General features: G+C 48.4%; 1 protein-coding gene across 1 annotated transcript in view; it reads left to right on the top strand.

Moving 5' to 3' along the window:
* LOC138293927 (vitellogenin-A2-like) overlaps nucleotides 1–13,201 on the top strand; it is a 93,616-nt gene extending 80,415 nt beyond the window's left edge. Inside the window, exons 31-35 of the mRNA XM_069233206.1 lie at nucleotides 3,087–3,273; nucleotides 10,032–10,120; nucleotides 11,769–11,866; nucleotides 11,963–12,144; nucleotides 12,968–13,201. Coding sequence (XP_069089307.1) covers nucleotides 3,087–3,273; nucleotides 10,032–10,120; nucleotides 11,769–11,866; nucleotides 11,963–12,127 — 539 coding nt within the window. The 3' untranslated portion in view covers nucleotides 12,128–12,144; nucleotides 12,968–13,201. The remainder of the gene's footprint in view (nucleotides 1–3,086; nucleotides 3,274–10,031; nucleotides 10,121–11,768; nucleotides 11,867–11,962; nucleotides 12,145–12,967) is intronic.
* Nucleotides 13,202–27,407: the final 14,206 nt, after the last annotated feature.

Genomic DNA, 27,407 nt, shown 5'->3' with positions numbered 1-27,407 from the left:
TGGGTTCCGGGGCCCCTCTGGCCATATTCATGGGGAGCGCGACGGCGCTCCCCGACTTCTCTTCGGCTGGGGGGGGCGCCCATTACACCTTTCTTCACGGGGAGCGCGACGGCGCTCCCTGGCTGGTCTTCGTCGCTGGGGGCCCCGGGATGGGGTCCGGGGTCCCCATTCTACAGCAGCAGGGGGTGCACGACGGCGCCCCCCCCCATTGATCATCCATCACGGGACCAGGCTTCACGGGCCCCGGGATGGGGTCCGGGGCCCCTTCTTCTTCAGAGAGGGGGAGTGCGACGACACTCCCCTGTTCTCCTCTTCCTCCTGGGCAGCCCCCAGGCCCTCGCCCACCCTGGGGGCACAGTCGCAAGCAGCTGCGGAGCTCCACACACTTCGTAGCTGCTTTCTCAAAGGTCGCCATTCTTTGTCCTGTGATATCTCGGGCCCCCAAGGGCCGATTTTCTTCATTCTTGTGTCGTTCCGCTCCTGGTGACAAGCCCTTGCCACCAGGAGTACTCTCCTTAGGCCTCCGGGCCTGGAAGGGTCCCAGATCATCAGGGAGCCAGTCCCACTGACTCCTGCGCCACTCTTTCCTCTGGGTTCCCTCTTTTCCTTCTGGGCAGCGCGCTCTCCTTGCGCTAGCCCAGTCCTTCCCCCAACTAGTCCTCTGGGGGGTAAGGGGGCCAGCTTGCCTGGCCCTGGCATTCGCCTCGCTGGCCTGGGATCCTTCAGGGGCAGAGTCCCTGCCCCAAGGGCAGTCAGGAGGTTCTTCCTCCCAGTTGTCCATGACGCCCGTCTGCAGTCCCAGTGTCCAGCAGTGAAGCACAGCCAAGAGAGAGAGCTCTCCCCTGTGCAGGACCTTTTAAGTGGGGGCGGAAGTGTCCAGCAGGTCTGCACCTCTGGCCTGTCCAGATGTGCCACATCACTTCCTTGCCCCCGTCCCCTCCTTCTTGCACAGTCTTCTGGGATAGCTCAAGATGGCATCCTCCGGGAGTTAGTTGCCACATGTGCTCTGAAAGTCTCAGCCCCTCCTACCTGACATTTATATATACATACACACCCAAAACACTTAAAACATCTGTTTTACTACCCTCACTTCAAGTACAAATGTCACAATGGGAAAACCCATCTGGTTTCCCGTTTAGCTTTACTGCAGACAAAATTTGAATCAGTCTTTCACCTTTAGTGAGGTTAATAGGAGGGTGTTAGATGCAAGAGAGCAGTTCATAACCAGAGTTGTGTGTGTGTAGTGGGGTGTGCTTTGTAGCCCGAAATCGTTAGTCCAACAATGAGATGCACCACCCCTCAGACATGGATACTTATTTACTCCTTCAAATATTCGGTCACACATTTACATACATGCAGGCACCAAAACGCAAAGACTCTTTGAGATTCATATGCATGTATGTCCATCCACCCAGACACGCACCAAAACATAGATGCTCACAAACAGAATCCCCTGTGTTTAGCTCCTCTTCCCATATAAGTTCTCGTTCCCCTGAGTCACTGCCTCTAAGGATAATGCATGTTTTGATAGCGGCCTAACATCTCTCAAACATTTGAGGAGTGCCTATGCTCTGCCCTTCCTAAAAAGCTGCCTACCTTTACTGATGGTGGTGTTTGTTTGAATTTGGAAAGACTAGAGAAACAGATAAAGAAAGCGAGAGCCACACCTTTTTGCCGATGCATTAGGTTAGTGCTGTAAAATCAAAATGTGCTAAAACAGTGACTTGAAGTACATACTTCAAAGCAGACCACTATAGAGAGGCATGTAAACAATGCTTTCTTTCCAAACGTTCGTTTTTGCTGCTCCACGTTAAAAACACTTGCCAGGAGGTAGAGTTCGTACGAAGATAACTGTTAGAGTGGGGCTTCAGAGGGCTGGGAGAAAGGGTGATTAGAGAGGGAAAGATGTTTACATGGCAGAGGGAACTCCCGCAACTGGAGGGTGGGGCCATAAAGAAGAAAATTTACAGACATCACTGATCACCAGTGCCAGATGTACTGATACACCCGTCTCAGATTTTTTCAACCATTGGGAAATTTAACAAACTGACCTATGCACGGAGGCGGTCACCATCGGACTTTTCTCATTGATATTCATGAGGTAGTTCGCAAATTGTGACTCGCTCCTATTGGTGGCTATGAGAGGGATGGTGACCTCCATAAGTCAGCAGGTCACCACGTCTATGACTGCATTTCAATAAAGTTTTTATTATTGTAAAAAAGATGTTTTTTCAGGAAGGAAACAAAGTATCTGTTAAATAATACAGCTTTTCAAAAAACGTTTCTTTAAGAGTTGGCAGTGGTCAGCGGACAGGTTACTCTGTCACAACTGCTACTCTCCCTGAAACGTTTTTCAACGTTTATGGTTTGCTCACTGGATTACTAACCCAACCGGGTACTCAGTAATCTTTAAATGGTTATCAACTGTAATTACAGTTGCAAACCATTAGAGCATTACATAATGATTCAGTATATGGAAAGCATGTCCACAACATGTCTCTTCCCAGTAGCAAATCGGTATCCAGATAAAAATCTAATTTTAGGAATCAGTACAACTTTACCAACTGCTAAATCCGGTGTTAACACACTACAAAATTTGTTTTTGATTTTGAGATTTCAAACTCATAATTGGCGTGTATGAGACTAAAAAAAGTGGTTCAGACATCAGCCCTTAGTCCTCTGGATTGTCAGAAGAGTAAACACATACAGTAGTAGGATTAGATTTGGATTGCAGTTAGGGATAGGAATTGCTGTCCTTGGCTCACTTTGTTTGGTTCCCATGCTTGCGCACTGGCTACCCTTCCAATGAAACATTATAGAGGCATTTGCAGGAATAGAAAATAAAAGGAAATCTAGAGTCCATTTGTTTCTCTAAAGCCCATCTCCAAGCCCCGCAAAAGTCAATGTGAAGCTATTAGGTTTGGGACAAGGGGACAGTTATGCAGTGATATCAGGGTTCCAGTGATCCATAGCGTTACTTCCAATACTCCACTTGCGTTTTAATTAATCGATGTCTATGTAGTTAGAGTTGCAGTTTTGGTCTTATTGCGAGATATCAACACATGTTTAAATTGAATATTTCTTAGGTGGCTGCACGGTTTCCAAAGATAGAATCACCACCTTCAATGACGTTGCATTTAACTACTCGATGTCCAAAAGCTGCTACCATGTCCTGGCCCAAGACTGTAGCCCTGAGCTGAATTTCCTGGTGATGATGAAGAAAGCGGAACAGTCTCCTGGCCAGAAGGCCATCAATGTCAAACTGGGCAGCTAGTGAGTATTTCCAGAATTACAAGATGAACGTTCAAAAGCATTTGTATTTGGTGGCACCTTTAGAAGTACTTCTTTCATGATTAGCACAGATGTGTTCATTAAGTCTCTTATGGGAAGAAGATTTTGTTTTGTGATATGAGAGTCTAAAGATAAGTATGATTCTACGGAGAGGAGAGATGGATGACTCTGCAGTTATATTTTACGAAACGTGTCACAACTATTGAAACCTCAATATGTTGTTGTTGCACGTTGATGGCCTCTGTGACCTAAGATAGTGGTTTCAGTTGAGCACCGTATTTAATGCATTAACTTAAGAAAGGAGGTAGCAGATCTAAATTGAAATAATTTGGCACATTGCTCAACTTTTTTTTACTTGAAATAATTGATGCATGTGGACACACTATTTAGTGTGAGCAAGCATGTATTCACGTGCATGTATGCACCAAACCTACACAGCAATCACAGCGATGTCACCATATCACTAATTTTCTTAAACCTATAGATGAGTCTTTTTTATTGGGTGTTTAAATTCATCCCAAAGATTACTGAGCAGAGATATCCTGCTTATGAAATAAGTATCAGAATTGATATTGGAAACAATAAACAATAAACCTGCAGAAGAACTTGGATCAGGCATTGGCAATTCTCAATGGATAATTCATTCTCAGCAAATGTAACCCTGAGTTAGGACCAGCAGATTAAAAATAAGAATGGCAGAAGCTATTTTCTCTGGAAAAATACTTCTGGTTGCACAAAGCTGCCAGTGTCATGGGTTTGGCACTATTATTTAGTATGTGAATGCCAACAAGGAAATGGGGACCTCAAAGTGTACCTCCCAAAATTTCTCCCAGTCTATGTGCAAGAAAATTACTTTGACTTCTGCAACACATTTAATATTGCTCAAATACACCAACCAAATTAAACCCAATTGGCATATGTGCACCTTCAGCAGAAATAACACAAAAGGAGTTAACAATTTGAGCACAACTAAGGCTCTTTTATCTGTACTCACATTTCCTGTTGCTGATTTACAAGGCAAAAGCGTCTCGTGATGAAAATGGATTAACATAAACTGTGCAGACAATAAGTGACTTCTATTTTAGGAGCAGCTGGGATTTGTGTTGTAGTTGAACTCCTGTAGTGAAAACAACTCTTACCACTAGCTACAGGTCACTCTGCTCAAGAGCTAAAAGCAGGTGATTATCATGCCACTACGGGGAGAGTTTTAACAGTTAGTTTTATTTTGTGAATCTTTTAAGCACACACATTTTACTTATTGCGAAAGCTATTTCAACAACATACATGTTCAGTGGCATATGTTACGTGAAACAGTGTTAAGAGGCCTGGCTCAACATGTTGTGTCAAAGGACTGCACTGCATTTTACCTTCACTATGGTTTTTGTTGGTCTATGTCAAATTAGGTGGTGGTTTCTGTGTAGACTCTAGAGAGCAATTTTCCGCTTCACTAATCCTGCCACCTTTTTGGTGGTAATTGGGTAGTTTGCCAGCATCCTCCTCAATAATCTATGAATTGAGCTGCATACCTTCCGAAGTTCAACTTCATGTTATAGAAGATACATCCTGAGCTATTATTTAAATGCATTGATGTTTCAAGTTGAAAATGAATATACTGCAGCTTGAGGAACTTAACAGGACAATTTCCCCCTGTCTATTATCCAACTAACCTTCTCTAATTTTGCTCTTTGATTAGCACTACCAGTATGACAAAATATGACCCGAGGAATCTAGCATATACAATAGGCAGTGTGATAACTGCAAGAAACATTAAACATGGAAACATGTAACACGTTGCCAATTTGCCAACTGCCTATCAGCCCAGATCCGTACCATCCAAAATAAAACTGTTCAAAATTAGGAGCAAAAAATAAAAAGACGAATACAGACAATGCTTACCTGATGCAAGGGTTTCTTTCGAGTCCGTCTATGTACTTCTGTCTATGCTGCCTAACACTGTTAGTACCAGGACTGTTGCCCTCAGTGATGTGAGAGGTAAGTGAAGTCCACATCCTGGGGTTATAATATGCAACTCCCCCTTATGGTGCATGGGTCCACTGCATGTTGTTTCATTAGGAATGTGCACAAGGCTATTGGGAAAATCCCTGATTTGTGTGAAGACCTCATCCAGCAAGTCTTGGAGCGCCCCCATTTGAATTTGTTGACGCATATACGCCTATGTTTTTTACAAAATGGGCTTTGTATCCCTTTGTGAACTCCATAGTGGAGGCCAACCTTGCAAAGAGAACCAAGGGCCTGATTTATAGTACGAATGTGTAAAGAAATGGCTCCCTGTTGCAGTTACCCCCCACTTTTTGCCTGATACTGATGCTGACTTGACTGAGAAGTGTGCTGGGACCCTGCTAACCAGGCCCCAGCACCAGTGTTCCTTCACCTAAAATGTACCATTGTATCCACAATTGGCACACCCTGGCATTCAGATAAGTCCCTTGTAACTGGTACTTCTAGTACCAAGGGCCCTGATGCCAAGAAAGGTCTCTAAGGGCTGCAGCATGTCTTATGCCACCCTAGAGACCCCTCACTCAGCACAGACACACTGCTTACAAGCCTGTGTGTGCTAGTGAGAACAAAATGAGTAAGTCGACATTGCACTCCCCTCAGGGTGCCATGCCAGCCTCTCACTGCCTATGCAGTATAGGTAAGACACCCCTCTAGCAGGCCTTACAGCCCTAAGGCAGGGTGCACTATACCATAGGTGAGGGTACCAGTGCATGAGCACTGTGCCCCTACAGTGTCTAAACAAAACCTTAGACATTGTAAGTGCAGGGTAGCCATAAGAGTATATGGTCTGGGAGTCTGTTTTACACGAACTCCACAGCACCATAATGGCTACACTGAAAACTGGGAAGTTTGGTATCAAACTTCTCAGCACAATAAATGCACACTGATGCCAGTGTACATTTTATTGTAAAATACACCACAGAGGGCACCTTAGAGGTGCCCCCTGAAACTTAACCGACTATCTGTGTAGGCTGACTAGTTTTAGCAGCCTGCCACAAACCGAGACATGTTGCTGGCCCCATGGGGAGAGTGCCTTTGTCACTCTGAGGCCAGTAACAAAGCCTGCACTGGGTGGAGATGCTAACACCTCCCCCAGGCAGGAATTGTCACACCTGGCGGTGAGCCTCAAAGGCTCACCTCCTTTGTGCCAACCCAGCAGGACACTCCAGCTAGTGGAGTTGCCCGCCCCCTCCGGCCAGGCCCCACTTTTTGCGGCAAGGCCGGAGAAGATAATGAGAAAAACAAGGAGGAGTCACTGACCAGTCAGGACAGCCCCTAAGGTGTCCTGAGCTGAAGTGACTCTAACTTTTAGAAATCCTCCATCTTGCAGATGGAGGATTCCCCCAATAGGGTTAGGATTGTGACCCCCTCCCCTTGGGAGGAGGCACAAAGAGGGTGTACCCACCCTCAGGGCTAGTAGCCATTGGCTACTAACCCCCCAGACCTAAACACGCCCTTAAATTTAGTATTTAAGGGCTACCCTGAACCCTAGAAAATTAGATTCCTGCAACTACAAGAAGAAGGACTGCCCAGCTGAAAACCCCTGCAGAGGAAGACCAGAAGACGACAACTGCCTTGGCTCCAGAAACTCACCGGCCTGTCTCCTGCCTTCCAAAGATCCTGCTCCAGCGACGCCTTCCAAAGGGACCAGCGACCTCGACATCCTCTGAGGACTGCCCCTGCTTCGAAAAGACAAGAAACTCCCGAGGACAGCGGACCTGCTCCAAGAAAAGCTGCAACTTTGTTTCCAGCAGCTTTAAAGAACCCTGCAAGCTCCCCGCAAGAAGCGTGAGACTTGCAACACTGCACCCGGCGACCCCGACTCGGCTGGTGGCGATCCAACACCTCAGGAGGGACCCCAGGACTACTCTGATACTGTGAGTACCAAAACCTGTCCCCCCTGAGCCCCCACAGCGCCGCCTGCAGAGGGAATCCCGAGGCTTCCCCTGACCGCGACTCTTTGAACCTAAAGTCCCGACGCCTGGGAGAGACCCTGCACCCGCAGCCCCCAGGACCCGAAGGACCGGACTTTCACTGGAGAAGTGACCCCCAGGAGTCCCTCTCCCTTACCCAAGTGGAGGTTTCCCCGAGGAATCCCCCCCTTGCCTGCCTGCAGCGCTGAAGAGATCCCGAGATCTCTCATAGACTAACATTGCGAACCCGACGCCTGTTCCTACACTGCACCCGGCCGCCCCCACGCTGCTGAGGGTGAAATTTCTGTGTGGACTTGTGTCCCCCCCGGTGCCCTACAAAACCCCCCTGGTCTGCCCTCCGAAGACGCGGGTACTCACCTGCAAACAGACCGGAACCGGGGCACCCCCTTCTCTCCATTCTAGCCTATGTGTTTTGGGCACCACTTTGAACTCTGCACCTGACCGGCCCTGAGCTGCTGGTGTGGTGACTTTGGGGTTGCTCTGAACCCCCAACGGTGGGCTACCTTGGACCAAGAACTAAGCCCTGTAAGTGTCTTACTTACCTGGTTAACCTAACAAATACTTACCTCCCCTAGGAACTGTGAAAATTGCACTGTGTCCACTTTTAAAACAGCTATTTGTCAATAACTTGTAAAGTATACATGCAATTTTTATGCTTTAAAGTTCCTAAAGTACTTACCTGCAATACCTTTCGAATGAGATATTACATGTAGAATTTGAACCTGTGGATCTTAAAATAAACTAAGAAAACATATTTTTCTATATAAAAACCTATTGGCTGGATTTGTCTCTGAGTGTGTGTACCTCATTTATTGTCTATGTGTATGTACAACAAATGCTTAACACTACTCCTTGGATAAGCCTACTGCTCGACCACACTACCACAAAATAGAGCATTAGTATTATCTATTTTTACCACTATTTTACCTCTAAGGGGAACCCTTGGACTCTGTGCATGCTATTCCTTACTTTGAAATAGCACATACAGAGCCAACTTCCTACATTGGTGGATCAGCGGTGGGGTACAAGACTTAGCATTTGCTGGACTACTCAGCCAATACCTGATCACACGACAAATTCCAAAATTGTCATTAGAAATTCATTTTTGCAATTTGAAATTTTTCTAAATTCTTAAAAGTCCTGCTAGGGCCTTGTGTGTTAAGTCCCTGTTTAGCATTGTCTTTTAGAGTTTAAAAGTTTGTTAAAAGTTTGAATTAGATTCTAGAAACAGTTTTAGATTCTTAAAAAAAGTATTCCAACTCTTAGCAGAATAATGTCTGATACAGAGATGCAGGTGGTGGAACTCGACACCACACCTTACCTCCATCTTAAGATGAGGGAGCTAAGGTCTCTCTGTAATATAAAGAAAATAACCATTGGCTCCAGACCTACCAAAATTCAGCTCCAGGAGCTGTTGGCAGAGTTTGAAAAAGCCAACCCCTCTGAGGACGACTTCACAGAGGAAGAAATTAGTGACTTGGAGGGCAATTCCCCCCTTCCAGTCCTAAATAGGGAGACCAGGGCCTCTCAAGCCCTGTCTCCAAAAATGATAGTCAGAAATGTTGCTTCCCTCACAGGAGGGTCCAGCATTTCTGAAATCACTGAGGATGCTCTCAGTGAAGATGACCCCCTGTTAGCCAGGATGGTCAAAAGATTGGCTTTGGAAAAGCAGCTCCTAGCCATAGAAAGGGAAAGAAAAGAGATGGGCCTAGGTCCCATCAATGGTGGCAGCAACTTAAATAGGGTCAGAGATTCTCCTGACATCCTAAAAATCCCCAAAGGGATTGTAACAAAATATGAAGATGGTGATGACATCACCAAATGGTTCACAGCTTTTGAGAGGGCTTGTGTAACCAGAAAAGTGAACAGATCTCACTGGGGTGCTCTCCTTTGGGAAATGTTCACTGGAAAGTGTAGGGATAGACTCCTCACACTCTCTGGAAAAGATGCAGAATCTTATGACCTCATGAAGGGTACCCTGATTGAGGGCTTTGGATTCTCCACTGAGGAGTATAGAATTAGATTCAGGGGGGCTCAAAAATCCTCGAGCCAGACCTGGGTTGATTTTGTAGACTACTCAGTAAAGACACTAGATGGTTGGTTAACTGGAAATGAAGTGTGTGACTATGTTGGGCTTTATAATTTGTTTATGAAAGAACACATTTTAAGTAACTGCTTCAATGAAAAGTTGCATCAGTATCTGGTAGACCTAGGTCCAATTTCTCCCCAAGAATTGGGAAAGAAGGCAGACCACTGGGTCAAGACTAGAGTAACCAAAACTTCCACTGGGGGTGACCAAAAGAAAGGGGTTACAAAAACTCCTATGGGGTTTAGATTTTGACTGACAGGAAATCTGTAGCTGTTGTGATGGAGTAACCCGCCCACCAATTTCTAAATCATGTCCTTACTTACACAAACAGGCGTAATAGTGAAATTATTTTTAACTCCACGTTAAAGACTAACACAGAATTACCCAATTGCTCTGACTAATCTGGTGTAATTATGCCGAGGCCTAATTTAGAGTTTGGTAGAAGGGTACTCCATCACAAGCATGACAGATATCTCCTCCCCCTTATTACAGGTTCATTATATCCTAATGCACTTGTAATATGACATGCAGTATATACTTTACTTATGGGATGGAGCACCCTTCTGACAAACTCTAAACTAGGCCCTTAGTTTTGTAAGCACTGGGATGCACACTTTTCATATTCTGGCAGAGAATTTTCAGTATCTAGGAAGATGTTACCTGACACTTACATATAATTTATTCTGTTCCTTCTTCAGCGATATTGACATGTCTCCAACTGCTGACTCTCTGAAGCTGACCATAAATGGTATTGCCGTTAATAGCCTGCCATATGAATCACATTCTGGTAAGTAATATAATTTCTCTGGATCCTCAATAATAAAATAACCTGTTACATCATGATAAAAGCATTATGTGCTTCTATTAAGAGACAACCCTAACAATTTGTCTGTACCTCATGTGCATATGATATCAATACCAATATCAGGGCACAGTGCTCACTTATGATTCGTTAAGAGTTCCTTAATTCTCCATTCACTCTCTCTTTTGTGTCAATGGATTCAAACCTTTTCCTGGTCCTTTGTCTGGTCTCCTTGTCATTTCTTTTGACCCTGCTCTCTTCTTTCCTTAATACTGTCTATCTTCCTCTGTCACTGCAACACATTCTAAAGTGGCCAAATATGAAATGCTCTGTAAATCAATTAAAATACTTCCTGGAGAAGATTACTTAGGTTGCTGATCCTACAAATAATTTATTATGTGGATTCTTAGCCTTATTTCTCATATTGGACAGATTCCCAAAGGGGAGTAGTTGGAAATCTACTACTAAGTTTGAAGCAGATTTTTGACTTTTCTGTCTTAAATAGCAAATCTTAGCCATAGTCCTGAACACCATGCTATTCATAGAATTACAAGAGATCCTTCATTTAAAAAAAAAGTATTTTTCTGGTCACTTGCCACCTTAAAAATATGCATCAGTAAGCATGAGCAAATGTGTATTTACATGTGTAAGGTTTTCCTCTGGAGGGAAGCATTTGTTTCCCCTTGAGAAACTCTGAATCTCACCCCTTGTTCTTCTATGAAATATGCAAGTGCTGCATTCCGTATTCTGTGATGGTAAGGCACCTAAAGTAGTGTTACATACATTTCCAAGGTGAGAATAAACCAGTGAAACATTCACTCCTTTTCGCAGGACTACTCTGTGGTAACACCATTTTGCCATCTCTAACAACATAGTTGCACTGTGGGCTTTCAAAATCCACAAAAATGCACTCAACAGGCAAAATTTACCTAGTAAAAACGTTCCCTCTACAACACAATATATCATTGGTTATACATCTGATTGTATTATTTTATCTCTTTGCGAGAAGTGTTACAAATCTAACATTATTTTGATCCCTAAAATGCTGGTATTTTACAGATTTTGAGCAGTGATATTGTATGGCTAATCTTAGCTCATCCAGAGCAGAGAGCTTGTTTCCCAGGCCTATATATGAGTTTGCTCTGAGGATGCTTGAATAGCACCTTATAAATGGATGGCATGGAAATCATATCTCCAAACAACATCATGGTTTTCCCGGGTTGTAATACACAATGAGTAATTCAGATATTAAACTACATTTCTCTCATTTTTTAGTCCAACTTGAGGTTCATTAGCGTATAACTGAGAGTATTTGGAGGAGGAGGGGGCTGTCAATATTCGGACCAGCTTATCTAAAACATGTAAAATCCTTGCAGATCAGTAGAACACCTGCCATATAATAAGTGTGCCTAACAGCCAACTCTTTGAATTCTACATAGATATTTCAAATTAATTCTATATGTGCAACTCAATAAACTACAATTCTGAAGCAGTGTCCACCTCAAAGGTGCAACACGACCTATTGCTCAACACACATATTTATCTTTTCTTTAATCTAATTCCAGCACTGTTTTGATCTCTTTAGCTTGTGCTCGACAGTACATTGTATATTTTCTTGTTCTTTTCGTTCCAGAACCTTATTTGAAGATGGAAAAGGAGGCTGATGGGCTTGTTCTGATTGCACCTGACTTTGGAATTGAGAAGCTTTACTATGACGGAATCACATGCCAGGTATTACGGTGCATGTACTAATTGAATGTTTGAACATATTGATAAGATTACATATATTTACATCAATGTCTCCTCTTTTCATTCTTTATCATAAAGGTTAGACCAGCTTTGTGGATGAAGGGCAAGACTTGTGGAATTTGTGGCCATCATGATGATGAGCGGGAGCAGGAATATCAGATGCCAGATGGATTTGTTGCTAAGGATGAGGAGAGTTTTGTCCAGTCTTGGATAACAGAAGAATCTTGTTCTGTTCGCCAATGATAAAAGGTGCTTAATCAGTAAGTAGGCAATCATGCGGCCATCATCTTAATGCAGCCGAGGCTATCCAAAAGAGTGATCCGTGGTCCACGTACCCAATGACACACATCAGCTCCCTTTAGTACTTTTAACACATTTACTTTCCAACATTCTTACATGTCATTAGTGAATAGATCACCCTAGTATTTACACACATTTGGTGTCCACTTCTCGTCAGTGTCCAGAAAGCCCCCCTTTGAGCATAACTCCAGCACCCATGCCAGTAGGGAAAATGGTACAATGAAAATTAGGTTTTAAGGAAGACCAAAGGAGGTTTTCACTTGAAAAAAGTGAATATTAGAGATTTGGATACAGGACTTGTTTGAAATACAAAGGATTTGTACTGGTTGTTTATTAGGTATTAATCAGCATCTGTCTTTTTCCAGTTGGATTTAAGATGACACAGAAAATCATTTCAAACAATTTTTAAAGTTATGAAGGAAATGCATGTGACTATGGCTTGTACTCACATAGGCTTTGACCCCTCTGAACTTCATTCCATCACTTTGTCTGTCTTCCGTTTTGCCCTCACAATGATTTAGTGTGGAAGCAAGACAAAGAAGCAAGCAACTCGAGAATGCCTTTCTCCTTTTTTGAGCTAGATCAGCAAGATGCAGCTTGTGTCTTTCTTGGGGAATTTAAATTTCTTACTCATCTCATATAAGAGTAAAGCAGATGTTAGAAACTTACAACTCAAAAAGCAGCAGACACTTATAATTGTTCTGTCAAAAATAGGTTGTTGAGATCTTTGATTGTAAACACCGTGAGAAGTTCCATATTGCTAATGTAACTCTTTTTGTACAGATTCCTCTCTGGGCGCTGCTGACGGACGTTTGTGACTAGACTTGTATGAAGATTTGCTTGGCACATCTGAAGAACTGCAGTATTCAGGATAGAACATTCACTCAGAGGATGAGATTTCTACAACGTTCCTCTTTAATGAGACGTTTTAGACACAGATAACATTGTAAATTAGCCTAGACACGGGTAATTTATCAGTTAACTATCAAAAATGAACAATGAAATATTTTCTGTACATATAATTTTCAGATAAAGAATGCATTCATTAAAAAAACACTTGGGCTTTGTGTCATTTCTGTAAAAGGGAAATTGTTGTTGAAAATATTTATTTCACCTTTAGCATTAAACAATCAGAGTAAATGAGTTGGCTGTTTTTACAACAAATGAAAAACACTGGATGTATCAAGAAGATCTTTGGTATAATATAGACACCATTTCAAGGAAATAATACAGCAAAACATTTTCTTTATGTGCACCATAGAGATAACTCAAAAAGCCCTTCAAGAAAACTGCATCATACCAAATCTAAGTTAATTTACAACAGATTAATCCAGTATTGCTATTATTAAATAAGATTTCCTTCAGAATGATACAGTGCTAAAACCCAAAAACAGGAAAATCAAGGGATACAAACATAAAATGAGAAGTAAATGTCGAAGGACCAAGACAGCCAATTTACCAAATACCAGCCTTTGCCATATAAAAGAAAATTTGTGCTAAAAGGAGAAACATGTATTTGTAATAATTTTACTACATGTGTAAGAGGAAATGAAGCAACATGCAGGTATACACACGTGTATTGTGAAACAATTGTTTTGTGCTTTCATAATAAGACATTGAGAAAGCAGAGTTTAGCCACTTTTCGTATGAGACAGTCAATACTGACTTTTAGAGAAATAGAGGGGCCGATTTGCGGAAAGTGGCGCTGCTCCGAGTGTAGCACCACTTTCCCTGTGCCCCTTAGCACCCCCCTACCGCCACAATGTGTGCAGCATATTTAAAATACAGTGCACCATCACAAAGGGCAGGAGGCAATAGCATCATTCAATGTGACGCTATTGATGTACTCTGCAGGAGTAGCACCAAAATGTTGGCGCTACTCCTGCAGAGTACGTAGGGGCCCATTCTAAAGAAAGGAAGCCCCCTTTTAACGCCTGCTCTGAGCAGGTGTTAAAAGGGCCATAAAAATGGCACAAGGAAATTTCATAAATTTCCTTGCAACATTTTTTTGCCCTCTCTAACCGGAGGAACGCCCTATTTGCATACATTATGCCTGGCGCGGGCACAATGTAGCGCCAAGGGTTAAAGAGTGGCGCAATGCATGCAAGGATTCCCAGCCTCGTTGGGCCACATTAACGTAAAAAATAATTACTCTAATGTGCCGCAAGGTGGCACTAGAAGATTATAAATATGCCCCAAAGTGTCTTCTATTTTTATTACATACATTGCAAATATCCAACAAAACCGGCCTGATATCTTTTTTTGAAACTTGATTGTAAGAAATTGGATTATTTAGTTGAGAGGGGTGGAAGCACTGCTCAAATATTAAATACAATACTTGTCAGGATGAACACAAAGGTCACGAAACTGACCTTTGCTTAACCCTCTGATAGCCTGACACACACACTCTGCTTCTCTACTGCCTTCTGTCTGTGAGAACTAAAGGCAAGGGAACCTTCAGGACCAACAGACATGGTGGCAGAGTACTAGCAATGTCTGCTGGAGAGGTGAGAGTCTGCATATTACAGGAGCTGGGGCCTAACTATGTGGTGGGAGATGATATAGACGAGTGGTTAGCTGCTTATGCAGTTACACGTAGGGTGCACAAGGTCCGAGAGGAGTACTGGGGGTAGCCTGTGGAAACGCATGCCCATGGTGGAAAGGGACACACCTGACACTAAAGACAGAGCTTCAGGTATGCATCATAAAGGCAATTCTGATTGCTGAGTTTGGGCTGTCCCCTGAGGAGTACTGTCAGAGGTTCAGGGATAGCCACAAGCTCCCAAACCTGTGTTGGTGGATTTGCCGGATTTTGTCAGCAAGGCACTGAAGAGCTGGGAGAGGAGCAGAAAAGTGAATCATTTTACTGAGCTGTACATCTAATTTTGAGGGAGCACATACTTAATACTTGTTTTACGGAGCTACAGCAACACCCAGTAGACAGCAGACATACTGATCCCAGGAAGCTTGTTTAGGAGGCAGACCCCTGGGTCAGTGGGTCAGCACCAGAGTTTCTAAGACTGTGTCTTGTGGTGACCCCCAAAAGGGTGGTCAGGGTTTCCAAAAGAAGAACGGGGGGGGGTACAAATAAAACTAAAGAATTCTCTTAAGGCCCCGAAAACAGTTCACAAGGGAAAAGGTCCCTATCCCAAACTGGCTACCAGAACGAAGGCTTCATAGATTAGAATTAGAAAAACTGGAAAGTTTGTCCCCTACTGCTACAAGTGCTATCAGTATAGGTATGTCAAAGGACATGCCAAGTGTACCACCCCCCCAATGGTGAACAGTTACAGCAAATATACAGTGTAATGCTTGTGGAGGAGGTGGCACCAGTTAGTGTGGGGGCGACTAGTTAGTTTACCCTAGTATCCTTGAGTGATACAGAGATGGTGCCCAAAGCCCACATACCTTCCTCTGAGGGATACATGAGCCAGAATGACTAGTATTAGGTGTCATCTGGTGCCCTCAGAGCAGGTGATACCCAATACAATTTACCTGGGAAAGCGTCTGCCATCCAGCTCTGGTTCTCTTCGAGTGAGGGGGGGGGGTCGCACGTTTTCTGAAGGTTGCTATGCTCTGCTCTTTGCTATGCCCATAGACTGCCTGTTAAGGAACAACTTGGATCTCATTGTCTGGACCACCAGCTCCATGGCTGCCCAGGAGGGGAGTTAAGAAGGCCTGGAGCCTGGAAGAACAGCACAGACAGAAGCTAAGAAAGGGAAGTGCAAGGGTTGTGGGAAGCCAGCACCTGAATGTCCTCCAGCCCAGATGGATGGGGCACCAGAGGAGGCCTTCCCTAAGCCTACTGGGAATGACATAGGCTCCCTGGGTACCCTACCTGAACTTGCGAGATGGCAAGTAGGAGGGGTGCAACAAAAGGGAGCTCTGCAAGGCACAGAAGGAGTGGTCAACCCTTGAGGCCTGGGGTGACAAGCTGATGCCTAGGCAGCTGGTGACACCTCTGTAGATCACCTCATATAAGGGGAGAATGACCTCCTGTATAGTCAGCCTAAGGGTCCTGGGCATGGAGGAGCAAGACATTTATTGGAAGTTCCTCAATGTGATACCTGGGGCAGAACAAGACCTTTGCTTGTCACCCACTTTTACTGGCCTCAGATAATTGCAGCTACTGATGCATTCTGTAGGTTTTGTCAGACCTGCTAGGCTGCTGGGAAGACTGGAAAGAAGCTAAAAGCTCCCCTGACTCCCATGCCTGTTTTGTGAACACCCTTTGAAAGGGTGGCCATTGATATTGTAGGGCTCTTGGACCCCAAGACAGCCTTAGGCAATGTGTTTTTCCTAGGCTTGGAGGACCATGCAACTGGATATCCAGAAGTCATTCCCCTAAGGTCAGTCACTGTATCTGAAGTTGCTAGGGCTCTGATGAGATTTTTCACCACAGTGGGTTTTCCCAGGGAAGTGGTGTTAGAGAGGGGCACCATCTTCATGTCTGCGTACATGAAATCTAGGCTGAAGGTGTATGAAGTTACCTATAAGTTCTCCATATCCTACCATCCACAAACCAATAGGCTTATTGAAAGATTCAACAAGACTTTAAGGGCATGAATATGGGCCTATCAGGGTCCATGAGGCAGAAGTGGGACACCCTTTTGCCATGCTTGCTTTTTGCTCACAGAGATGTGCCATAGAAGGGAGGTCTAGTGCCCATTTGAACTTTTTTTGGTCACCATGTAAGAGGACCTTTCAGTCTGGTCAAGGAGTGGTAGGGCAAACTCTCAAGTAATCCACTCCAAGATGTGGTCAGCTACATGCTAGTCCTCAGGAACTAGATGAGCAAGTTCTTTGAAGATGGCTTATGAGAACTTGGAGGATAGCCAGGATGGAATGAAACAATGGTATGACCAAGCAGCTACCATGGTGGAACTCCAACCTGAGCAGAAAGTGTGGGTGATGGAGCCAGTGGAGCCCCGGGCTCTCCAAAATAGCTAGACTGGGCCGTATGAGATAGGCCCAGGAGTACAAATCCGCTCCACCGGCGAAGTTTGCAGAATTCAGGCCCTTCACGCTACACAGTGTAGTGTGAAGTTCCTCAATTCTGCAATCCAGTGTGGAGCGGAGTTCATTCGCAAGCATGAGTTTGGGTTTTGGCAGCCTCTCACAAGCAGCACAATATACCCGGACTGCTATAAAAGGCGTGCAAGACTTAGCGTTCAATCGCACTGTTTCCAGCCATGCACGCGAGGCTTCGGATTTACTCGCTCTACTTCTGGCCGCGACGGTGGCTAAAACAGTCCTGCTTGTGAGCGCGAGTGCACCTGGAGTAGATTTTCTACTCCAGATACATTTAGATCTAACCAAAAGTATTTTTTGAGTGGATTTTCTTCTCCAATGGACCCTTCAAGTTGTTTTTTTAAGATTAAGAAGCCTTTTTTTTCTCACAGGAAGGAAGTGCCACAGAGACTCCAACTTTCTGTTCCTGTCCAGCAGGCTCCTCCTAATGCTTTGTCCATCTTTTGGTCACTTTTCACTTTCGAGGTGGAAGGATCACACTCTTTGTCTCCTGGATATAACTTTGGATTTAAGAACTTTGGTTTTGTGAAATCACACAAGCAAGTTCCAAAAATATTGAATAAGGGTGTTGTTTATTTGCTAGGGAATGTACCAGTATTTCTTTGTACTTTAATTTGACTTTAAAAATTCACATTGGCGGGTGGACTGGAACTTAAGTATAGGCCTATTTATTGATTTTGCATTTCATTGATTTTTCATCATTTGTAAAGGAAAAGTGTAGCACAGCTCAGTACCTGTCCTTTTCCACATGCTTGCAACATTTGCAATATTATTTTACGACGTGGCCTAGATTTCCAAAAGGCCATCTAGCTACATGGCCCAGTACTAATAGTCAGCAGTGCATAAAATAAATATTTCAGTGGTATATGTTTTTAAAACGTCATTCAGGGCAGGGATGTCACTGGATCAAATTGGAAATGTTGCCTATTTTTCACATTAAATTTCTTTTTTTAAAGTGTATACGTCTTATGGTAATAGTCAATGACATAGGACGATGTGTGTATTGTTGCTGTGAGATTTTTGTAGTTTCATTAATGTTTATGTTTTGCATTGCTGAATTAATGTTCTCTTAGTGTTTTCTTCAGTGTTACCACCATGCCTCCTTATGGCCAGTGTGTGTGTGTGTGTGTGTGGATGTGTATGTCTTTGTGTGTCATCATCCACTATTTGTCTCTGTTTTCCATGCCTTGTGGCAAGGGGTCAATTTGTGTAGTCTATGTTCACAGGCTTGCATATGTTCTTTGCTCTCTATGCCTCCTTGTTTGCAGTTGTTGTTTGACCATGTGGCTGGAGGGCATTTTCTGCATCCAGCCAGTGTGTCTTTGTCATAGCCCTGCATGTGTTCTTTGTTTGCCATTCCTCCTTGCTCCTTGCTGTTTTTTGACCAGGTGGCTGGCAGCCATTTTGTGCATGCAGCCAGTGTTCCTTTGCCATAGGCTTGCATGTGTTCTTTGGTCACCATGCCACCTTGCTCCTTTTTTGTTGTTTTACCTTGTGGCTGGCAGCCATTTTGTGCATCCACCCAGTGTGTCTTTGCCATAAGCTTACATACAAACATTGTTAATTATTGATCATTTGTTTATTTTAAGTTACATTTAAATTTTTTATTTTTTTTCTATTATGATTTTCAATTAATTTATTTATTCTATTATTTTTTATTTGAATTTTTTTTATTTACTTTTTTTATTTTAATTTTAGTTTTTTGCTTAAATTTAGTTTTTTATATATATATATTTTTTTTTATTTTAGTTCTTTTTAACTCTGCAATTTGCCTTCATCCATCCATCCACATCCGTTCCTCCATCCATCCACCAAAGGTGCACAGCATTCAGTTTCTCTAGGTGTATAATGATTCAATTTCCTCCTAGACAGCCTGGCTGCAGAGAACTGCAGACAAATCAGAAGCATCATTCATGTTTAATGATTATTTCACTTCCTCTGGACCACCTTGCAGCCATAGATTTTTTGAGGATTCTTTCATTTACCCATGCACCTCTCTCTGACTACCCCAGGTGTCTCCTGTAAAAAAGATGGAGATAAAGTAAAGCACTATGGCCCTCATTCCAACCCTGGCGGTCGGTGTTAAAGCCGCGACCATACCGCCGACAGGCTGGCGGTCCAAAAAATGGAATTCTGACCCTGGCGGTTACCGCCAACAGAGACCGCCGCTTCAACACTCCGACCGCCACGGCGGTACAAACAAACAGCCTGGCGGTCACCGCCAACAGCCCGGCGGGAGACAATGTACCGCCTACCCGATAACGACCCACCAATCCGCCACCTTTTCCGGGGCGGGAGCCCCGCCGATAAAAACACGGCGGAAACAGACTACGAACGGGAAAACGCTCCCCTCCACATACTCCACGCGAGATTCCGGCAGTATGGAACCCGAGTTACAGGTCATCCCCGCACTCCTATACCTGCTCCTGTACCAGGAGCACGCCCGGCGGCGCGGAAGACATCGGTGAGTACTGCACCTACGACACAGGGGAGGGAAAAGATTACCGGCACACACCCACCCACCCACACCCACTACAACACACACATCAATGCATTCCCACAGATCACTGTCACAACCCACAAACCCCCCCCTCCGAAATAATGCAAAGACCAAACGAAGAGATCTTAAACGGGCAGATATATTGAAAAATGGACAGCAGTAATCCAAATAAATAAATAAACTATGTACAAAATATATACATCTACTAAATGTAGTCCAACCACTGTCCGTGGACCACAGGGGTCCTGAGCAAAGGGGCAAGGCCCAGTCCCACGACAAGAACTCCACGGAGAGAACACTGCAGGGGCATCAGAAAGAAAAAAGGACAGGCACCTCAGGGGGAAGGGAAGGGGGGGCACCTCAGCCACTTGAGTACACGACGCCAGATCCACGAGGGGACTCCATGACCACTGGCCCATCCTGGGGAGAGCAAAGCCACAGTCCATACAGTCCATACAGTGGGTGGCCTGCCCACTGGGCCATCCTGGGGAGAGCAAAGCCACAGTCCATACAGTCCATTCAGTGGGTGGCCTGCCCACTGGGCCATCCTGGGGAGAGCAAAGCCACAGTCCATACAGTCCATACAGTGGGTGGCCTGCCCACTGGGCCATCCTGGGGAGAGCAAAGCCACAATCCATACAGTGGGTGGCCTGCCCACTGGGCCATCCTGGGGAGAGCAAAGCCACAGTCCATACAGTCCATACAGTGGGTGGCCTGCCCACTGGGCCATCCTGGGGAGTGCAAAGCCACAGTCCATACAGTCCATACAGTGGGTGGCCTGCCCACTGGGCCATCCTGGGGAGTGCAAAGCCACAGTCCATACAGTCCATACAGTGGGTGGCCTGCCCACTGGGCCATCCTGGGGAGTGCAAAGTCACAGTCCAAACAGTCCATAACAGACTCCACTGCCACTGGAGGAGACATGTTGGCCAGAGGACATCCTGCAGCCCTGCCCGAGACAGATCCTGCCCTGCCACGTCTGCCAAAGGGCCAGCGGTTCTTGCCTTGAAGGGCCCAGTTCAGCGGTTCTTGCCTTGAAGGGCCCAGTTCAGCGGTTCTTGAGACGGCGGGGCCCAGTTCAGCGGTTCTTGCCTTGAAGGGCCCAGTTCAGCGGTTCTTGAGACGGCGGTCCCCAGCGGAGCGGTGCTGGAGACGGCGGGGCCCAGTTCAGCGGTTCTTGCCTTGAAGGGCCCAGTTCAGCGGTTCTTGCCTTGAAGGGCCCAGTTCAGCGGTTCTTGAGACGGCGGTCCCCAGCGGAGCGGTGCTGGAGACGGCGGGGCCCAGTTCAGCGGTTCTTGCCTTGAAGGGCCCAGTTCAGCGGTTCTTGCCTTGAAGGGCCCAGTTCAGCGGTTCTTGAGACGGCGGTCCCCAGCGGAGCGGTGCTGGAGACGGCGGGGCCCAGTTCAGCGGTTCTTGCCTTGAAGGGCCCAGTTCAGCGGTTCTTGCCTTGAAGGGCCCAGTTCAGCGGTTCTTGAGACGGCGGTCCCCAGCGGAGCGGTGCTGGAGACGGCGGGGCCCAGTTCAGCGGTTCTTGCCTTGAAGGGCCCAGTTCAGCGGTTCTTGCCTTGAAGGGCCCAGTTCAGCGGTTCTTGCCTTGAAGGGCCCAGTTCAGCGGTTCTTGAGACGGCGGTCCCCAGCGGAGCGGTGCTGGAGACGGCGGCCATTCTATGGCCAACTGCTCATTGCCTGGTGGTGCCCTCCTGGGCAGCGGGGATGGTGCTCCTTCAATGCCCACCTGGGCTGTGGGTGGTGGGGCCCTCCTGGCCAGCTGGGCTGGGTCCTCCCTGGGCAGCGGCTATGGGGGTGGTGGGCTCTCCCTGGGCAGCTGTGACGGTTCCTCCCTGGGCAGCGGCTATGGAGGTGGTGGGCTCTCCCTGGGCAGCTGTGACGGTTCCTCCCTGGGCAGCGGCTATGGGGGTGGTGGGCTCTCCCTGGGCAGCTGTGACGGTTCCTCCCTGGGCAGCGGCTATGGGGGTGGTGGGCTCTCCCTGGGCAGCTGTGACGGTTCCTCCCTGGGCAGCGGCTATGGGGGTTGTGGGCTCCTCCTGGGCAGCTGTGACGGGTCCTCCATGGGCAGCGGCTATGGGGGTTGTGGGCTCCTCCTGGGCAGCTGTGACGGGTCCTCCATGAGCAGCAGGCCTGCTGCCTGACTTCTCCGCCTTGCTGCCCTTGCCCTCCTTAGTCGGGAGTCTGTGGCCCTTTCCTCTCTTTGGAGCTGTGGCTGTTGACGGTGGCTGGCTAGTGTCCTGGGGGGATACAGAACCCGGGCTCCTGCGGCGGCCCTTCCGCCTTCTGCTCCTCTTCCCAGGGGGTGGGCTGCCTGTCCCCTTGCTGCTGGGCGAAGATCCAGACATGCGGGCTGGTGGGCTCCAATACCCCTGCACCCTTGTCAAGGGGGCTGCAGGGCTGGTGGTGGCTGAGGTGCTCTTCTTACCCCGACGAGAAGGAGGGGGGGGCTCAGGGTCAGGAAAGAAGTTAGCAGTAGCGAGAAAGATTTTCTTGGGACAATGGAGAGTGGTAGGTACAGTGGAAATGGGAGTGGAGGGAGAGGATGTGGTTGTAGGTGAGTCACGTTTGCTGTCTTTGGGTGCAGGTGCAGGAGGGAAAGGCTGTCGTGAGGTGGATGGCTGTTGGGTGGGTGGGTGGCTGCGTTTGTGTGGTGTGGAAGAGGGGGTGACAGACACAGTGGGAGAGGACACAGGGGACGTGTAAATGGCAGTAGGGGTGGTGACTGCACGTGTGCGGACTGTACTGGAGGGTGTGCTGGTGATGGAAACACTGGCTGATGGTGAGGTGAATGAAGGTGTGAGGGAGACGAGGAGGTGGGGGTCACAGAGGTGGTAGTGACTGTTGGCATGTCTGCATCGGAATGTTGCTTGTGTGAATGTCTGCGTGATCTGTGGTGCTTATGTTTGGATGAGCTGCTCTTGGGTGTTGAGGTGTGTGCAGGCTGGTCTGATGGTGTGGGTGGGACAGGCAGAGGAACAGGAGACTGGGAGGAGGGAGTTAGTAGAGGGAGGCAGGAGACAGGGACAATGGCTGCCGTCAGTGCTGAGGACAGAGCCTGGAACGATCGCTGATGGGCAGCCTGACCCGAATGAATGCCCTCCAGGTACGCATTGCTGCGATGAACCTCCCTCTCCACCCCCTGGATGGCATTCAAAAGGGTAGACTGCCCAACAATGAGCGTTCGGAGGAGGTCAATGACCTCCTCACTGAGGGCAGCGGGGGTAACAGGGGCAGGGCCTGAGGTGCCTGGGGCGAAGGAGATGCCCGGCTTCCTGGCAGAGCAGGCACGGGGCGAACGTTGAGGGGCTGCTGGGAGGGCGGAGATGGTGCGCTGGGTGGCGGCTGTACCTGTAATGGCGGGGGGCACGGATGTTGCCACCCCCGCAAGGGAGCTCCCTTCCGAGGACGTGTCCGTGTCGCTGCAGGCTCCAGTCGTCCCCGTTGTGGACCTCCCCTCGCCCTCCGTCTCACTGGTCCAGTCAGACTCTGTGGCATGGCCCTCCTGGGCCATGTGAGATGCAGCTCCCTCCTGCCCCGATGCCACTTCTCCTCCGCCTGATGATGCTGATGCACACAAGCACAGAAAGACAAACAAAAAGGGGGGGGGAGAGAGAAATAAAGAGATTTTGAGTACATGGATCACCGGTACAGTTAGCGGACATGACAGACACAGATGCCCCCTGCACTAAGTTGCGCACTTGGGGTCCGCTACACATTCCGTGGAACATGCCCTACACGCCTAGAGTTGACAACTGCACCCATGGATGACACGGCCCAGGGATGGCTGTACTGGCACACTACTGAGGGTGGTGGCTGGGGACACAGGGGCTTACGGGGGTGCCCAGCCTACAGATATCGCCCTGGCCTAGGGGGACCCACAGCCCTCCTCCCCCACCCAGACACCTCCACTGCGCGACAACAGAGTAGATTATGCTTGTACTCACCCCCTTGTGTCTGCTGTGCTGCCCTCACGCGCCCATCCAAATCAGGGTAGGCCACCGCCAGGATCCGGAACATCAGGGGGGTCAGTTGACGGCAGGCACCCCGCCTACGTTGGGAGGCCATCCCCAGCAGAGACTCGGCGGTCTTCTTGGTCCCGCGGCGGATGTCCTCCCACCTCTTGCGGCAGTGGGTGCCCCGTCGCTGGTGGACCCCCAGGGTCCGGACTTCCTTGGCGATGGCACGCCAAATCCCGATCTTCTCATGGGCGCGGACCTATGTGACACGTACAGGGAGGGAGAAATACCACGTTCAAGTTTGTCTTCATTTTCGTTGCCAGTGGCCCAACGCCCCCCATCCCCGCCAGGCCCCCCCGCCAGGCCCAACATGCCCCCCATCCCCGCCATGCCCCCCGCCAGGCCCCCCGCCAGGCCCCCCGCCAGGCCCAACATGCCCCCCATCCCCGCCAGGCCCCCCGCCATGCCCCCCCGCCAGGCCCAACATGCCCCCCATCCCCGCCATGCCCCCCGCCAGGCCCAACATGCCCCCCATCCCCGCCATGCCCCCCGCCAGGCCCCCCGCCAGGCCCAACATGCCCCCCATCCCCGCCATGCCCCCCGCCAGGCCCAACATGCCCCCCATCCCCGCCATGCCCCCCGCCAGGCCCCCCGCCAGGCCCAACATGCCCCCCATCCCCACCAGGCCCCCCGCCAGGCCCCCCGCCAGGCCCAACATGCCCCCCATCCCCGCCATGCCCCCCGCCAGGACCAACATGCCCCCCATCCCTGCCAGGCCCCCCGCCAGCCCCAACATGCCCCCCGCCAGGCCCCCAAGCCAGCCAGTGGCCCCAAATCCATATTGAATTAAACTCACTTGTTGGTCTGGAGGACCGTAGAGTAGCGCATACTGGGGGAGGACCCCATCCACAAGTTTCTCCAACTCTTCTCCAGTGAAGGCAGGGGCCCTTTCCCCAGTCGCAGCAGCCATTGTCCCTTCCAGACCGAGGTCACAGCAACACTTGCAGTACAGGTCCTCTCCTGTGAAAGTTCAAGTCGCGAGTGAATAAGTAGATAGAAAATGGCGGTCACGCCCGCGGCGGTGCGTACCGCGGCGGGGCGTACCGCCACCGCCGGCGCACTTCGCCATTGGCTCCTGATACCCATAGGCTTCAATGTTATCCAATGCGGCTTCGCGCCGCGGTCTTCGACCGCCTACCGCCACGGTGTGCCACGCCAGCGCATTGACCTCACATCCCATTGTCACACTTCACAGGTCAGGCAGCCGCCATTTCGAGGGTCCACATGGCTCAATTTCAACTGCGTCACACAGGCCTAGGCCTTGCATAGCCACTCATACACGCCATTCACTGCATAGAGAATCGTTTACTGTGCAAGCTGTGAGTACGTACCTGTGGGTTGCTTGACTGTGTGCTCCATGTTGTCCTCCTAGGCACCGTCCGCTGGGTTTGGCGAGGAGAAGGAGGAATCCTCCCGTGTACAGACCGCTGGTGGACCTGTCGACAATGGAAGCACGCCACATTATCCTGACCTACCGGCTTGACCGTGCCACTATACATGAACTGTGTGCCCAGCTGGAGCCCGACCTGATGTCCCCCATCCGCCAACCCACAGGGATTCCCCCTCTGGTGCAGGTCCTGTCAGTACTCCATTTCTTGGCAAGTGGGTCATTTCAGACAACAGTGGGAATTGCTTCTGGGATGTCTCAGCCCATGTTTTCGAAGGTGTTATCCAGAGTGTTGTCTGCCCTGATGAAATACATGAGGAGCTACATCCTTTTCCCTGAGGTGGGCGAATTGGCTACAGTGAAGGGTGATTTCTATGCCCTTGGACATATTCCCAACGTCATTGGTGCCATTGATGGGACCCATGTGGCTTTGGTTCCCCCCCAAGGAAGTGAGCAGGTGTACAGGAACAGGAAAAGTTACCATTCTATGAACATCCAGGTGGTGTGTTTGGCTGACCAGTACATCTCCCATGTCAATGCCAAATTCCCTGGGTCAGTGCATGACGCCTACATCCTAAGGAATAGCAGCATCCCTTACGTGATGGAACAGCTAGAGAGACACCGTGTATGGCTATTGGGGGACTCTGGGTACCCCAACCTGTCGTGGCTACTGACCCCAGTAAGCAATCCCCGGACCAGGGCAGAGGAACGGTACAATGAGGCCCATGGGCGTACTAGGAGGGTGATCGAACGCACCTTCGGCCTCCTAAAGGCCAGGTTTCGGTGCCTGCATATGACAGGTGGATCCCTAATGTACTCACCTAAGAAGGTGTGTCACATCATCGTGGCCTGCTGCATGCTTCACAACCTGGCTTTGCGCCGCCAGGTGCCTTTCCTGCAGGAGGATGGTCGAGACGGTGGTGTTGTGGCAGCTGTGGAACCTGTGGAGAGTGACGAGGAGGAAGACGACGGGCTGAAACAGACAACAGGGACAGAATCATTGCACAGTACTTCCAATAGGACACAGGTAACAATTCAAACATAATTTAGTAAATGTAAACTACTCTCTTGCATCTCTGCTGCCTGTCTATTTACCCCAGTGTATGATGACTGAGTTGTGGCTTTTCCCTCCCTATTTCAGATCTGGGGTCCCCACTACGAGTCCTGTGCTTCGTTTCCCCATGGACTACAGCTTTGTGGCAGCGCTTTGTTGACTTCACTATGTACAAGGACATATTTGCACTGTCATGTCAATTACAATATTTTGAAATCACAGCCAGACTCCAGATAGTTTTGTGAAAAATAGGTGTTTATTTCAGTGCTCAAAATGGGATGGGTGGTTTCAAGTGGGTGGGGGCTATGGTGAAGGAATGTCCATGGCAGAGTCCAGAGTAACAGTCACACAGGTGCATTGTCCATAGGCCTGTGGAGAGATGGAGCATGGGCAGTTCAAGGATGGACAGGGTGACAATGTGGGACAGTGGGATGACATCAGGTGGTATCCTTTGCTGGCGGGGGTCTTGACATCCTACTCTGTCTTCTTGCGAGATCTCAGGGCCCTCTTGCGGGGTGGTTCTTCTCCTGCAGGAGGTGGGGGTCTGGTGGGCTGCTGTTGTGCGGGGGCCTCCTGTCCACTAGCGCCGGCGGAGGTGGTTGGCTGTTCTTGGTCCAGGCTAGTGGCAGGGGCCCTTTGTTGTTGTTGAGTGTCCGTCCTGGTGTTGATGAGTTCCTGCAGCAGCCCTACCATCGTAACCAGGGTGGAGGTGAGGGCTCTGATGTCCTCCCTGTACCCTCGATAGTGTTCCTCCTGCAGTACCTGGATCTCCTGGAACCTGGCCAGTACCGTCGCCATCGTCTCCTGGGAGCGGTTGTATGCTCCCATGATGGTGGTGAGGGCCTCGTGGAGAGTGGGTTCCCTGGGCCCGTCCCCCCCCTGTCGCACAGCTGCCCTCCCTGTTCCCCTGTTTCCCTGGGCCTCTGCCCCCTGGCCGGTGTGCCCACTACCACTGCCCCCAGGTCCCTGTTGTTGTTGGGGTGGTGGGTTATCCTGGGTGCCCTGTAGTGGTAGACACACCGCTGATTGACGCGCCCTGGAGACAGAGGCATGGGCCTGCTGGGTGGGAGCTGTGCTGGTGTTCCCAGAGGGGTTTGGGTCTGTAGTGGCCTGTGGCTGTCTGAGGGGAACCGACTGTCCAGAGGTCCCCGATGGTCCGGGCTGGTCATCAGTGTCCAGGTCGACAGAGCTGCTGTCATCGCTGACGGCCTCTTGGGTGGGGGGTG

Source organism: Pleurodeles waltl, chromosome 4_2, assembly GCF_031143425.1.
Source record: "Pleurodeles waltl isolate 20211129_DDA chromosome 4_2, aPleWal1.hap1.20221129, whole genome shotgun sequence".
Classification (NCBI taxonomy): Eukaryota; Metazoa; Chordata; class Amphibia; order Caudata; family Salamandridae; genus Pleurodeles; species Pleurodeles waltl.
This window is presented reverse-complemented; position numbering and strand designations above follow the sequence as displayed.